Raw genomic sequence first — 15,390 nt, forward strand, 5'->3', positions numbered from 1 at the left:
GATGCTGCCCTCCATAGTTCAGTCAGTCAGTTCAGGTTTGGTTTCTTTGATTTCACAATTGTGTTATATTTTTCATTGCTTCTTATTCTTTTTTTTTTTAACCATGACTCACCATATGCTGCTAAATTCATTTGATTGGCACTGTGTTTCTTAAATCTCATGATCACTCCCAGGTTTTGACTTGAACAGTTTTATTTCTTTCCCAAGCCTTTTGTACCTAAGAAAGCTCCGCGGTCAGTGAAAGCTGCCCAAGCCATGAGGAAAGAATCTAAAGAACAAGCTAATGCCCAGTCGATGAGAAGGGAGAGCTCTGAATCACCCCCAATCCATCCTCTAAGTAGAGAGAGCAGTGAAATCATTGCATCCCAAGCTCTAAGGAAGACCGAGGTCAAGATCGAGACGCAGCCCAATGGCTCTGAGGTCACCACGACCATAATGGAGATTGCAGACCCGGTAAAGACCTTTTAGCTAATCATACATACTTTACTGGAGAAATGTCACTGTGTGATAGGTTAGAGGAACATGCTGTGAAGACTGTGATTATGTCAATTATCATCAATTACATAAGTAAGTGTAATTACTTTTTCTTGTTACTTACCTGCACAGTGGTGGATCTCATCTGGATTGTAACTTCTCTGTTTGCTCTCATAGGACCACGGTATCAGTGGTATGCGAGAGGCTGCATACTCTATGACAGAGAAAGTCTCTCCTGTAAGCATGTCCATTCTTTCATCTGGTGAACATGAGTTTCCAAACCCTCTTCTGTCTCGGCTTCTGCCCTGTCCTTCTGTCTGTTGCTTTTATTTCCAACTTTAGTTCCAGAGTTTGCTTCAGATGGACTGCGTTATTTGTGATGTATGAAAGTCCCTACCTTATAGTTTTCTTGCTTTGACAAGTGTTTATTTAATTATATTGTTGTACAGGTGAACTTGGGATCATTAGGTAGAGATGGTTCTCCTCTAATGGTTACTGAGAATGTAACATCAGCCACTACAACACATGTTACTAAGGTATCTAAAATATGCTGTTAGCCTCTTGTATAGAATAGTTCTTCGTGAAGGATTTAAAATTTATATGTGTAATTTTGTTTTGTAGACGGTGAAAGGAGGATACTCAGAGACAAGAATTGAAAAGAGGATTATCATTACTGGTGACGATGATGTCGATCAAGATCAGGTAGGTGCGGGAGGAACTTGGGCTATGTTGGGCTATATATATTGGTCTATGATTATATCAACTCTAGAAGGGTTAGTTCACTCAAAAATGTTGTTATCATTTACTCACACTCACATTCCAAACCCATAAGACTTTCATCCAACTTTGGAACACAAATTAAGTTTTTTTTTATTTTTATAATTCCTGAGATATTACTGCCCATCTGTTGAAAGTCTAGGGAAGAAGAAGAGCCTCTTTTTCTGCAATTAAAAAGCACACCCAGGACCGTTTGCGTCGCAAGAATGTCTGCTCTGAACATTCAAAGAGATTCTCCTATGAATGCACTTTGGAGAGCTTTGTAGAAGTGCGGAAGTGAAAATATTGTGAATAAATACTTTTATTACACACCCAAAACAATCACATTGTTTCATAAATTTAGGATTAAACCACTGGAGTCACATGGATGACTTTACGATGCCGTTTGACCTTTTTGGAGCATGAAAGTTCTGATTACCTAGATCTGATCAGTAGATAGACAGAATTCTATTTTAGATTTCATTAAATATCTTAATCGGGTTTGAAATAGGGTTGTTGTAATGGTGAGGAAATTTTCACGCCAATATATAAACTTGCGACAACACCGGTATTTACCAATAACAACGGGGGTGGGGGATCACTTTTACATTCTCTGTGTGTATAGCAGTAGCAGCTCCTGACCATAAATTTAGGTATAGGGCATATTCTGGATCTTAGCGCTAGTTTATGATAAAAATGTTTTTAAGCTTTATACTGTATTGTAATCGCTGAACACATCAGACACAGTTTTGGCAGAATTCTAATGTCTTTGCGTTATTAAGTCTGAGGGTGGTGCTCTAATGTTGATTGACAGGTCACACGATATATGCATAGAATGCTATCTTAGAATTGCAGATCACTTTCAAGAAGAGGGCAGTGCTTTAAGAAAACCGCGACAACATGTACTTTGTGTAAAGGGAGCGGCGTCACTGACCGCACATTTTACAAGATAAGAGATTCGTCAATGACACAGGACCTGATTTATTGATTTATTTAATACTAGCTAAATAAATGTATCAAATAACCACGCAGAAACTTCCTGCTTCGCCGGAGTCTCTCCTTCCCCAGAAAGCAACATAGTGTTGGCCCAGATCTGGGCTGAACTATGTTGCTGTCTGGGTCATCCGTGTCCGACTCTCCTGCTTCTCCTGATTTGTTTATTGCCGTAGTTATCCGAGGCACAAGGTATAAAGGCTCCGCCCTATTCTGGAAACAGGGCGGGGAGCAGCAGCTCATTTGCATTTAAAGACACACAAAAACAGCGTGTTTTTTCTCTTACCCAAAAATTGCCATTTTCAACATGGTATAATAAATTATCTGTAGGGTATTTTCAGCTGAAATTTCACAGATACAATCTGGGTACACCTGAGACTTATATTACATCTAGTAAAAAGGGGCCTTATAGGTCCACTTTAACTTCTGTGCATGACGGCTGGGAAATAATCCCTCCCCTCAAGCAGTCTCTCAATCACATGAGATCGAAGCAATTAGCAAACAACAATCAATTTCTGATGGACAAAATAAGCATCCTCATAATTTTTTCTCCTCCGAGAAGCCATTTCACTCTAATATACTTCACAATAGGAAAAAAAAAGACATCCCAATTTCTGTTTCATGGCAACTTTAAAGTGCAAATTAATTAGTCTGAAAGCATATTACTATTACATTGGCTTCTTGTTTCCTCTTCTTTGCATTTAACTTGAAAAATAAATTACTTTTTCCCAAGGCGCTCGCCATGGCAATAAAAGAAGCCAAGCAACAGCACCCTGACATGTTGGTAACCAAGGCTGTAGTTGTCAGGGAAACCGAATCTTCCACTCAAGATCCACATGAGGAATTGAAGGTATTTGTCACCGCTAGCTCTCGCATGCACAATTAATCCATCCATTTCAAATATGCATATTATGTTTTCACTTCAGCGTTTATCTGTCATATTGAGCCTGCTTGTGTAGCAGTTTGACAAGGGTGTAATGACATGTCAAAACCAGTTCAGTCAGCACCGCATGTTAACTCTAGGTGGACGGCGTTGACAAACACACTCTTTCATTTTATCAAAAATCAATTGCAAACCTTGTTTTCCATTTTACAACAGCAGTCACTTATTGCCATCTTCTAAGTGTACTTTAATAAATGGTTGTATTACATGATCTGTTATTTGTTTTGTTTCTTTCTCCATTAGTCCTGATCTCCTCAGTTCTCAGGACTTCAACGAAAAAGCAACTGTTTCTCAATGACTGCCAGTGGGTCGCCAACATCTACAGACCTCTTATGCTAAGCTTCTTGCTTCCACTTACATAAACGACACTAACATTTACACATGCACACAAACACATGCTGCCTCCCAGACGTCAGAACCGATTCCTTCTCATGTAATTTCTATTTCGTGTCTACATTCGCTGTGGTGATATGGACATGCTCGTTCAAGAGGCACTTGGACCATTTGGGAAGGACAGACTCAGCATCACATCGATCAGACGATTTAGCTGCCATTGTAGTCTCTTGCTTTTTCTTCACGAATGTGAAAACTAACCAAGCGTACTATTGACAGCCCGATGCTAACATCAAGCATGAGGCACGGGGCATTTTGATGAACATTGCTGAAGATTTAGCTTAGTGGAGTGACAGTAGTGTCTATTGAGTAGTTTTTCTAGGGCTCATATAACACTTTTTGCAAACACTGAACTGTAGGGAAAAGCCTAGATAGCGTACAGTATGTCGTGCTTCTCTTATCAATAAACGTTATGTTGCTATGCTGACCTCATCTGCATGTGACAAAGCAGGGTTTCAAATATTTTCATATACATCCAGCTAACTAAAAACTCTGGTTCAGTGTCCTTACAAAACAGGGAGGAAAATGAGACGGACTGTATTCATGTATGATTGCCAAACCTTTTGACGGTCCTCTGAAAAGTATTTATTTCCATATTAGATATAATATGAAGTTAGTGCCCCCCCCTTTAATTATTGCTGTATTTGTTTTACAGATGTCAAGAATGCTTTTTTTCTCTCGGGAGCCCTTAAATATAGATATCACGAACAGAGAAAAATGAAACAATTTTCAGTACAAACAAGGTACCAATAGTAATCAAACTTTAGATTTTAGATTGAAAATCTCCCCAAGTATGAGAGTTTTCATGAGAAACATGTTTGCTTGTTGAATGCTCTATTTCATCTCCTACACATACTGTTAAACTGTGAAAAATTATTTGAAGTCCAAAGAAGCCAAAACTAATTTGAGCTCAGTACATGCTGACACAATTACATAATTATTTAATGTGTTATGTGCATGTTAATTTAGACTTTAAGCATTTGAAGATTACAGAAAACAATTTTGTATTATTTTCCAAAGAGCCAATATTTAACAATCTCCCTATCGCTCTATACATTTATGAAACTTCTGTGATTTTATTTTTTAAACTGTTTCTTCCCACACAATGCTGTGCCAACTAACTAATGATTTTTAAACACTGTCGTAATGATTCTGATTTGTTCGATATGAGACCTTTTTATGTGTAGATGTCATGAGCTTGTGGTTTTCAGTGAAGCGTGACCCTTGAGCCATGATTCCCTTTACAAACGTTTCCTCTGTGAAAGCAGTAGAAATCCTGGACAGGACGTGTACATGTGTTCTAGTGTTGGATGGATGAATGAGCTTTGAATTGTGTGTATTGCCAAATGAAAAACATAGCATACTTTATATTAGGATGAAAGAAGGCCTGGATTGAGTCTTAATAACCTTTGGTAACATGGTCAAGGCTTGTTGTTGTGTAACTAATGCATTTGTTCAGGACTGTGCACTATGTGAAAATTACAACATTTCACACAACCTGCAGATATCAGAAGGGAAATTTGTATACGACATACTTCAAACTTGTGCAGTTACAGATTTTTGAGGACACAGGTGCTTGAATAAAAAGAAAAGAACTGCCATGCAAAGGTTGATAGTTGAATTCCAAGCCATCTGCTAAGCCTATGTCAGAGTTTCGTCTCTTTACAAGGCAGCGTCCTTGTTTATGCTGTAATGTTGCATTAAGGATTTAAACTTTGAGGAAAACGAGTTGAGCTTAGAAAACTACTTTAAGCATTGATTCCCCCTGAGATTCCACCTGCAGGCACTGTTTACACCGCTATCCTCTTCTTTCTACTGCTTGGTTTTGTGTGTTTGCTGTACAGTGTTCGAAATAAATAAGAACCATCCATGTGGTCAGGTTTGCTATTTTGTGCATCTGAGTTAAATAAAAAGCAGATTCACTGAGAATTCTGTATTATACTCGAACAGTTTAGGTACAAATATTTCCCATTTTGTTCAAGAAATGTTGCATTACCTCTATTGCACTGCCATCTTGTGGTCTACTGAAGAACCTTCTCCAAACTGGGAATATGACTCCATGTAGCCTACATTAGACACCTTACTAATTAGCTTACATACAGTACATACACAGCAACAATACTCATTTTACCCGGAAGTGACCAGAAGTTTAATTGCCCCATACCCCCCCCCCCCCCCAAAAGTTAATATGGTCGTTTTCTCCAAATCATCACTTTATAGTTTTATCGTGTATCAGCATCATTATGTTTAAAGTGATGCTTGCTGTAATTATATTATGATAGTGACCCTGTATAACTTGGCAAAAGTAGTTTTTTAAGGTGTAAGCAACAGTTAAATGAAATTGTCTCCGAACAGCTAAATTGGTGATTGATGCAGATTCACATCATATAGGGGTTGAACAGACTAGTCGACTTTAATGGTCTGCCATGACGCTTAGCATATATTTCTTAGTAACTAAAACCCACAGCTTCACTAGTAGAGAGACGCTGCCATGTGCAATACACACGCAATCGCTCTCTCACACTAATACATTCATATAAGTGTAATCATACTGTGATAGTTTATCTATATCTGATTTAGAAGAAGAAGAAATCTGTGAGAAATATTGGTTCAGGGTTATTTGTTCATCAATGACGTCGACTCTAATTTCATCACATAAAAGTCGCTCGGCTCAACCCTATATAGACTATGTGTGTGTGTGTGTGTGTGTGTGTGTGTGTGTGTGTGTGTGTGTGTGTGTGTGTGTGTGTGTGTGTGTGTGTGTGTGTTCACGTGAGGTGAGAGGGAAAGGACGTGTAAAAAAAGGGCCTCTGAGCAACAGTCCTCTGTCAATATAAAATATAACAATGATGACTTAAATATCTTACGAACATTACTTGTGTTCCTTAATTTATTAAAAGCAGACAGTCCATTCAAATACTTTTTTCAAGCCACTACAGAGCCAGTTCATGCTAAACAGCTTGAAAATGGAAAGTAAGCATAATGTCTAGGTATTTAAATGATCACAGCTATTACCTTTAGAAAGCACCTCAACGGAAAATGAAAAGCTGGTCTTTTACAATCAAAATTTTATCCCCTATACATCATCATCAAATAATGTAATTGTAAATGAACAAACTAATCAAGAAAAGAAATCAAGACAACTTTTTAAGGCTGTTCTGGTCCTGAGGGTATTTTACATACTGTTTCTCATTAAAGAGGCACACACACACACACAATAGCAAAACAAAGATCTCAGAGCATGACTGAAGGAACAGCCAGTGAGCTCTTTTACTGTATAGGTAAGGCCAGCAGCATTAGCTTCGTCTTTCAAACAGACAGGGGGCATGTCAACACTGGGGGACTGTAAACTCTGTCTGATTTGAGGACAGCTGATTTAATGGGTTGATGTTCTTATAATGAAAGTGTCTGTGAGGTATGGCTGAAGGGATTCTCTTCAAAGGAGTTCATTAGTCCCAAGGTTCCTATGAAAAAGGCATTTGTGTGGTTCTCCACTGCCAACTGTCTAATGGATGAATATGGATTCATCTCGACCAAACAGATGTCCTTGAAAGCGAATCCTTAAGGGTGAACTGCATGTCATTTTATGCCCTTAAATACCCAGTTCCTGGTTGGAAAACCACAAGGTCTGTCGATACATTTATCCAAAAACAATGAGATAGCTCTTACTGCACAGTCTTCGACAGCTTTGGTGTCAGTGATCAAAACCAGGTTAGCAAACTTCCTCTTTTGAAAAAGCGAGATGAAAACTTTCCACCCGAAGAGAATCTCGTTTGTAAAAATACTGGAAAAAGATTCACTCTGTACAGTTCTCTCCTCTGTAGAGTTCAGTTCATCTGTCATAAGAAAGTCCTGACCGTACAGTAGAGTACTAGTGTTACGAGTAGGGGTAGTGCTTTCTGCTCTGGGGCAAATCCAATTGCATGTGCAACTGCAAAAAAAAAAAAAAAACAACAACAATTTTACAGTTTATGTTAAGTATTTTTCACTTATTTTATTGTATATAATTTATATAAAAAATGCATGATTGACGTGATAGGCTGAAAATGATAACCACAAGGTCAGCATACTGAAGAACATTATAAATGCCACAGGGGCATAAGTTCAGACCTGCTATCCTGGGGATGGTAATCTGTTTGCTGCTGCTTCCCTCCCCACCTTCACTGACTGGTTTAATCTGGATGATGTAATCCTCATCCACGGGCAGAGAGAGCTCGAGAGATGTGCTGTTAGTCTCCACCACGCTGGGCCGACTATGTCTGCTTTGCTTGTACATGACCTTCAAAACAAATACAGATGCTTTAAAACTCAGTTTATATGTAAGGAATCAGCAGACTGTTGAATTCAGGGTGTGCGTTATTATGTATCCCAGACAGCAACATAGTGTCTGGTACAAGTGTGTTGCTGTCTGGGATGGAGCTGTAATCTGTCAACCACTCAAAATCAAGCATCCAACAATGTTGTGATGTAAACATCAGATTTAGATCAGAGGCAGTTCATACCTTATAGCCCATAACTTCAGACTCATTCTCCAGAGCCTTCACATGATCCCACTTGAGGATGAGTTTGGAGTCTGTAGTATTCCACATAACTTTCACTGGAGACTGGCTCGGCGCTGGAGAAAATACATTCAAAGAACTGAACGACACATTCCAGAGGAGTTTAAAACTTCTGTGTTAAATACTTGTGTATGAAATCAGTTTTTTCAAAGCTGCTTACAACATTAAAGGGATAGTTCAAAATGAAAATTCGGTTATCGTTTACAATCGTACACTCATTCAAAACACAATTTTTTTTATGTAATCCATATGAATTTATTCCATTGATTAGCACATATCTTCAAATATGGCAAATGGAAACTTGACCCTACTTGCTTGACATCCAAGGTTATTGTGCATCAACAAAGTATGTTTGAGTATTTGTTTACCATATTTGAAGAGCTCCGTGTTTGTGCATTGATCAATGATTACATGTGAATAAAAGCCAGGACTTGGATTAAACCGCTCTGTACATATAGAATAATTTTACAATGTTTTAAAGAACATTTTGAAATATGACATTTTGAGGGGGATGGACAGAAATCTCCCGGGATTCATTAAAACATCTTCATTTGTGTTGCGATAATAAAATAAAGTCTTATGGGTTTGAAACGACAGAATTTACATATTTGAGTAAACTATCCCTTTAACTTTCTTTACTAATGATAAAATCGAAACAATCCCTTAAATATGCACTTTAAAATATTTACAGAAGAAAACTGGCAGCTTTGGTGCCAGAAAACTTCAGTAAAAATACAGTAAAAATTGAAATACAGTTACAGAAAAACCTGTAAATTTCCCAATTTAAACCTGTAATTTACACAAAACAAATAAACCGATAAATCCAACAGCACTTTCTACTGAATTAGCAAGGCCACACTGCTACTAAAATCTGTTTTGTACTAATAACATATACTGACAGCCACCATAATAACACTGGTGGTAAAGAGAAAACCACATGATGAATCAAAGATCATCACAAGTAGCTTTTCCACAAGCTGAGGGAAATACAAGTAGGCCTATAAAGGGTGCACAAAGTGTCATTCACACAAATACAAAATACCATCATGGTAACACACAACACTAAAATAATGCAATAAACCTTAATTTAACAACATAAGATGGAACATAAAACTTAATGTTAACACATTCACATTAATAACATTTCAATTCTTTTTCAAAGTGAGGTTATGTTTATAGAGAATAACCCAATGGCCAAGGCCCACGTCACACTTACGGGGTCTCTTAGTGGTGACATTCACCACGGCACTATCAGGTCCCACACCAGCACTGTTATAGGCTTTGAGTTTGATCTGGTATGTACTGCTGGGTTCCAGTCCACGAATGACAGCAGACGTCCTGTTTCCCACAGTCCTCATCACACTGGCTGTGTCCGCTCTGTCCTTTGTGCTCCAGTACCTCAGCTGAAATTCACAGTCAACTAGATGTCATGATAAGCATCACAAAGTGTTGTTCACTCAGCTGTGGTGCTCATGGGGGCAATGTGGGTTTAAGTCTGTCTTGCCAATTAATATTCTATTTCTAATAATGTAAAAATCTCACTTCCCTAAACCAAAGATCTTACCTACATTCCCGAAAATATTACTTCATCTTAGTAGAATTGTTTATAGGTAGTTACTGTACTAAGAACAATAACAATACTGTGAGAATTGTTATGAGTACTATAGGAACAGTCAGATTAATTGGGCTTTTTTTGTTGTGCTGTCCTCACCTCATAGCCCATTATGCGTGTCCTACTGGTGCTCCAGGGTAAAGGCTTCCAGCTGACCTCCACTTCCGAGGCTGACAGGCTCTTGGCACGGATGCGATTGGGGGCGCGACTCGGCTCTATGGTCAGAATAATCATTACTGTAATGTCTTTAGGCTCATAATTAAAGCAATGATGCACTAGCAAATGTTCAGTACGTTCAATTTTCCCTATGTAAACACAAAACAATACTGCAGCTACAGTACATAATGTTGAGCATAACGAGTTTGAGCATTTCATATACCTGTTTATACTTAAAGGTAATTTCTGGTCCATTGGCACTGTCTTTCATTGTACAAACATCATTGATTGAGCCAATGTTGCCAATGCTGGAACACTCACACAAAGAGTGTTTGGGAGCACCACAGAGTGTTTAAACTTTTTGAGGGACTTACGAATGGCTTATTTATACACTACTGAACCAAATGTTTGAAATAATTAGGATTTTTAAAATGCTTTTGAAAGAACTCTCTTATGCTCAGCTTGGCTTCATTTATATGAAAAATACAGTAAAAACAGTGGTATTGTAAAGTATTATAATAAAATTTAAAGAAAATATTTTCTATTTGTGAACTGTGAATTGTCAGCATCATTACTCCAGTCTTCACTGTCACATGATCTGTCAGAAATCATTCTAATATGATGATTTGATGCTCAAGAAACATTATATCAATGTTGAAACCATTTTTGAGGTTTTTTTTTGGAAATCGTTATACTTTTTAATTTTTTGGGGATTCTTTGATAAATAGAAAGTTCAAAAGAACAGCATTTATTTGATATATATATATTTTTGTTAATATTATAAATGTCTTTACTGTCACTTTTGATCAATTTAATGCATCCTTGCTGAATCAAAGTATATATATATATATATATATATATATATTTTTTTTTTTTTTAATTGTACTTACCCTAAATGTTTTAATGGTAGTTTATCATGGGTTTCCACAATAATATGAAGTAGCAAAAACTATATTTCGACATTGAGAATAATAATAAATGTTTCTTGAGCATCAAATCATCATATTAGAATGCTTTCTGAAGGTTCAAATGACACTGAAGACTGGAGTTATGATCCTGAAAATTCAGATTTGCATCACAGGAATAAATTCCATTTTAAAATCTATTTCAATAGAAAACTTGTAATAACATTTCGCAATATTACTATTTTGACTAGCATTTTGCAGCATTTTTCATTTTGCAGCTTTGGTGAGCACAAGAGATTAACACTTTACACGTTACATGTAGTTATTATAGTAGCCTACTACACATTGCATCTTCAACTTAATGAGTTTATACCATAAATGTAGGTTGGTAAGTTGATTTTACCCTCTTCTGCGGAGTAGATAGTGGTCACGGGCCCAAAAGGACCTTCTCCTTTGTTGTTGTAAACTCCCACTTTCACATGAAATGGAGAGAATGGAGGGATGCTCTCATTTTTGAAGATGTATCGAGATGCATCAGGAGATGTCACGGCTGCCTGCATCCAGCTTTGACCACTGAGAGGGCGGAAAGCAACCACGTAGCCGAAGCCTGGACCGCACTGCAGCTCTTCTGGGACTGGCTGGAGAGACACAACGACCCACAGACACAAACACAACAAAGAAAGAGCAGGTGAAAGTGAGATGTATCATTATATCACAGCAGTGTTATACAAGAGGCTTCGTCTCAGTATAAACGGACTATAGAAAATCCCTTTCACGGTCCTTGAACATATTTTTTCGCTTTTCACATTTTGACACATAATTGCTAAAATCGATAAAGATTTTGTCTGCCTCACTGAAGAGTGTCTGCTTTTTTTTTTTTTTAAGTTAAATTACAGACCAACCAAGCTGACAGCATGATGGGTCTGTTTTAGATACAGGGCAGTGGACGGTCCACCATTCACAGCTACTTTTGTGCACTTAAATGTGTGAGCAAGAGCTTGTTTTGTTACCTCCCAAGTGATGACAAGCTCAGAGCGACTGCCACCTCCTCCGCTGACTCTGGCTGGGGTCGTCCTTGGCACTGTAAGAAAAAAATAAATACTTTTTAAGCCAGTTTTACAAGATGAGAAACACCAGAAGTGCAGACAGGGCATTTTTTCCCACTCCATCTGTTTAGCATGATGACACAGAGACACTTTCCTGACTGCTACTTTTTTTCCTGCTAGGTTCTTGTACTTGGTTCTGAGTAAAAATGTTTAATATATAGTATGGTTGGAAGAGTATGTCAGTCTTGTAATGTAATGTATTTGCTTTGGCTCTTGTTTTATGCTTGTTGTTGTCATCTGTTGACATCGTACAAGCAGAATGTGTCGGTTGGTCGTTTGGGTATTTGTTCCGCCCCTCCTCCACTGTGATTGGACGGATGGGTAAAAAGTGACATTGATGAGCACTGCGTTTTACCCAAAATTGAACAGTGACCAGTAAAAAAGGCAGAGGGCTCAGTGCTAAGATGCTCAGGGCCTCGTTACGCTCATGCAGTTTTAAAAACGTGGCTCTCCCAAATACGCCAGCCTTGTGAAATAGCGCTTTGGTGGACACAGGGCCTTACATTATTAAACAGGAAAAACAGTCAGTGTTGCGTTCAATAAGAATTAAAACTTAATTTTCTACTATAAAAGTGGCTCTCCAGTATGTTTACTCGCGGAAGACTTACCTCGACAGACTGAACAGAAGAAATGAACCAGAGAAGATGTTCACATCAACGAAGGCGGAGCCTCAGAGCCACACGTATCTATGACATAATCGCCACGAACCAATAGTAGTTCAAGAGCGTAAAGCAACTTTTCCGGAAGTGTGCTTTGGCAAGCTATTTCGAAATACAGAAACAAACTCCAAACCAACTTTGTTTTGCCTGCATTTTGTTCGAAATGATGTCGCTCATTCTTTAATTTCGATAAATCAAGGCCTTGAGGTGACATTTAATGTGTGATAAGTGCCTGGGAGTAAACAAGTAACTACATATATTACGTACATGTGTCCTTGGTCCTGATTTTTTGTGAGGGTTTGCTGGGTTCCCCGGTGCCTATGGAATTAGTGGCCACCACTCTGAACTCATATTCAACCCATGGACTCAGTTCAACCACACGGGCTGTCAGCTGTTGCCCTCCCAGAGACTCTGGCACTGAGAAAAGACAAGGTGATATTTAAGATATTTCAAGAAATCTGAAACAAAATAATCACTTGGATACTGAGTGAGCAAGTGTGTTATTACAAAAATATTTAAATACAAGACATGCTGTATACTCGTTTCAATAGAATTCAAGTTTAGTTTACTATATATGTCAGTAGTACATTCGTTAGCACACTTTAATCATATTTTAAAGGCAATTTACTTATGAAATTATATATAACGATGTACTTAATCCTACTTAAGTGGGTCAAAAAGCACTCTAAAGATTAATTAACTGCAATATATAATACAAATTCAAATAATGTTTTTTTTTCATTTAATTGCAATTAACATGCAATTAATTGTCATGGAACATTACATTCAGTCCACACTTATAACACACTTGGTGTCTTTTTAAAATTATGCTAATGTGCACTTCTTCAATCACACAGTGTAAAGATAATGTCGTGACAGTCTCTGCAAGAGGTTGTACAGAAAGCACAGAAGAAATGAGCAGAAAATGTGTTCACATTGTGGTCAGAATGTCTGAAAACGCGCTGAGCATATGCTAGTAGATATTTAGTAAAAAGAATATCAAAAAAGTATCACAAAAAATGTGTTTATGACATATAACCATGAATAAAGAAATGATAAAAGACCAAAAAAAAATGTATAGGGCTTATGCCAAACTAATCAAACATGAGTGGTGACTATAAGACACTCACACATCATTGTGATAAACTGCATATTAATCAAAACAAACAATTCCTGCACACCTGTTTTAGCCGACTGCCATCCGAGAGAGAAGGGGCTTCGGATCTGAATGCTGTAAGCAAAGACAGGACTGCGGTTATCAGGGCCTGGACTCCAGGACACAAAGGATGTTGTCTCTGTCACTTCATCAACTTTGATGTCCAGCGATGGGTCAGGGGGACCTGTAAAGGAAATGATTTTGAAACTTCAAAAATATATATATATTTTGGGTCCTAGTTTATATGAAGTGTCTTTGAGTATTTTGTAATAACATTTAAATTAATCATTTGATACAATTCACTTATTGTGTACACCATTTTTTACGATGTACTTATATTAAAAAAAATTCCTGCATGTAATTACAGCTGTGATTAATTTCTGTAAATACATATATAATTACACTCAATTCCTCAAAATGAAAACTCAGAATATTACACAAACCTGCAATAATTAAGTATGTTAAATAATACAAATATACTTTTAGTTAACACAATTAGTTTTAGGGAGAAATGCAAAATTGTAATGTATTGTACTTCCAAACCTGTCCCTAAACTCAACCTCAATAGGAGCAACATTTTTTTGGGTTACACTTTATTTTAATGTGTCCCTGTTACAGTGTAACTATAAATGTAAGTACATAGTAATATTAATCAAGTACATGTACTTACTATAGGTTTAGGGTAGGATTAGTGTTTGGTTTAGAGTTAGTTGCATGTAATTATGCTTAATTTATAGTTATTGAATAAATTTAACACATGTAACAAAGACACATTAAAGTAAAGTGTTACTTTGTTTTGTAATACAACCTGAACACCATAAGTACACGGTACCAAACAATATATATTTTTAATATAATTACATAGTAGTTAAGGACACCTAATATAAAGTGGGACCGATTTTTTTATTTTTAGTCGGTGAGTTTTAACATAGTGGGTTTTATACTTTTAAGTTTAATCCTAGTAGGGTTTTTGTGTATGAAATTTTGTTCGGAAAAACATTACCTCGTACCACAACATCTGTTGCTATAGACGCACTGTCCACTTTAGTCTGTACAGCACATGTGTACCTTCCTGCATGCCTTAGCTGAATGTTACGAATCATAATGTCACCGGCAGATGTCTATGAGCAAACACACAATAATATATACAGTTTCATGTAAGACAATTTTTGTGGTCTTCTGTTAGATTCAGATTTTTCAGTGTCTTTACAAATTCGACAAACATGAATATCAGAAAGTAAAATGATATCATGCTAAAAGAATGACACGTACCCCACCAACTTTTTCGAAATATCCCCCATGGCTTCCAAAATTGATCAACTGCTCATTGAAAAACCAGGTGAATCTCACGTCCAGGGAGGGGTCACGGGACACCTGGCACGGAATAACAACACTCTCTCCGACTGTAACGTCCAGCTGGGTGGCTTTAGAAGTGATGATGGTTGGCTCTGAAATAACAACCAGATGGTCAGCAGCTAATACATTTATAACTGTACATTACTAGTCATCAGTAGCTTGGTGCACAAAACAGCAGTTGTTGTATTGAAGTATATTTTGACCAGGCTCTTAAAAAAGAGGCAGTAGCTCAAGATGTTACACAAAACCATCAGTGGAGCCAGTTCTTGTAAAAAGCTGAGGCAGGCACACATTGATCAGCACACTTCTGCCACCACTAGAT

At 37.5% G+C, this 15,390-nt stretch overlaps 2 protein-coding genes across 16 annotated transcripts in view; one reads left to right on the forward strand and one right to left on the reverse strand.

The window, feature by feature from the left end:
• LOC143722639 (band 4.1-like protein 1) overlaps nucleotides 1-5,433 on the forward strand; it is a 59,677-nt gene extending 54,244 nt beyond the window's left edge. For all 12 annotated transcript variants that reach the window (XM_077214052.1, XM_077214057.1, XM_077214060.1 and 9 more), the window contains 6 exons: nucleotides 208-453; nucleotides 652-711; nucleotides 924-1,010; nucleotides 1,096-1,176; nucleotides 2,957-3,073; nucleotides 3,410-5,433. In XM_077214052.1, coding sequence (XP_077070167.1) covers nucleotides 208-453; nucleotides 652-711; nucleotides 924-1,010; nucleotides 1,096-1,176; nucleotides 2,957-3,073; nucleotides 3,410-3,415 — 597 coding nt within the window. In that variant the 3' untranslated portion in view covers nucleotides 3,416-5,433. The remainder of the gene's footprint in view (nucleotides 1-207; nucleotides 454-651; nucleotides 712-923; nucleotides 1,011-1,095; nucleotides 1,177-2,956; nucleotides 3,074-3,409) is intronic.
• Nucleotides 5,434-6,434: 1,001 nt separating this feature from the next.
• Nucleotides 6,435-15,390, reverse strand: part of cntn3a.1 (contactin 3a, tandem duplicate 1) — a 106,639-nt gene continuing 97,683 nt past the window's right edge. For all 4 annotated transcript variants that reach the window (XM_077214090.1, XM_077214091.1, XM_077214092.1 and 1 more), the window contains exons 13-23: nucleotides 14,985-15,160; nucleotides 14,716-14,833; nucleotides 13,738-13,896; nucleotides 12,824-12,973; nucleotides 11,802-11,872; nucleotides 11,195-11,429; nucleotides 9,830-9,945; nucleotides 9,335-9,521; nucleotides 8,062-8,174; nucleotides 7,670-7,838; nucleotides 6,435-7,490 (exon numbers count right to left, since the gene is read on the reverse strand). In XM_077214090.1, coding sequence (XP_077070205.1) covers nucleotides 7,399-7,490; nucleotides 7,670-7,838; nucleotides 8,062-8,174; nucleotides 9,335-9,521; nucleotides 9,830-9,945; nucleotides 11,195-11,429; nucleotides 11,802-11,872; nucleotides 12,824-12,973; nucleotides 13,738-13,896; nucleotides 14,716-14,833; nucleotides 14,985-15,160 — 1,586 coding nt within the window. In that variant the 3' untranslated portion in view covers nucleotides 6,435-7,398. The remainder of the gene's footprint in view (nucleotides 7,491-7,669; nucleotides 7,839-8,061; nucleotides 8,175-9,334; nucleotides 9,522-9,829; nucleotides 9,946-11,194; nucleotides 11,430-11,801; nucleotides 11,873-12,823; nucleotides 12,974-13,737; nucleotides 13,897-14,715; nucleotides 14,834-14,984; nucleotides 15,161-15,390) is intronic.

Source organism: Siphateles boraxobius, unplaced genomic scaffold (assembly GCF_051911475.1).
Source record: "Siphateles boraxobius isolate OS27281-9 unplaced genomic scaffold, OSU_SipBor_1 68, whole genome shotgun sequence".
In the NCBI taxonomy this organism is placed as follows: Eukaryota; Metazoa; Chordata; class Actinopteri; order Cypriniformes; family Leuciscidae; genus Siphateles; species Siphateles boraxobius.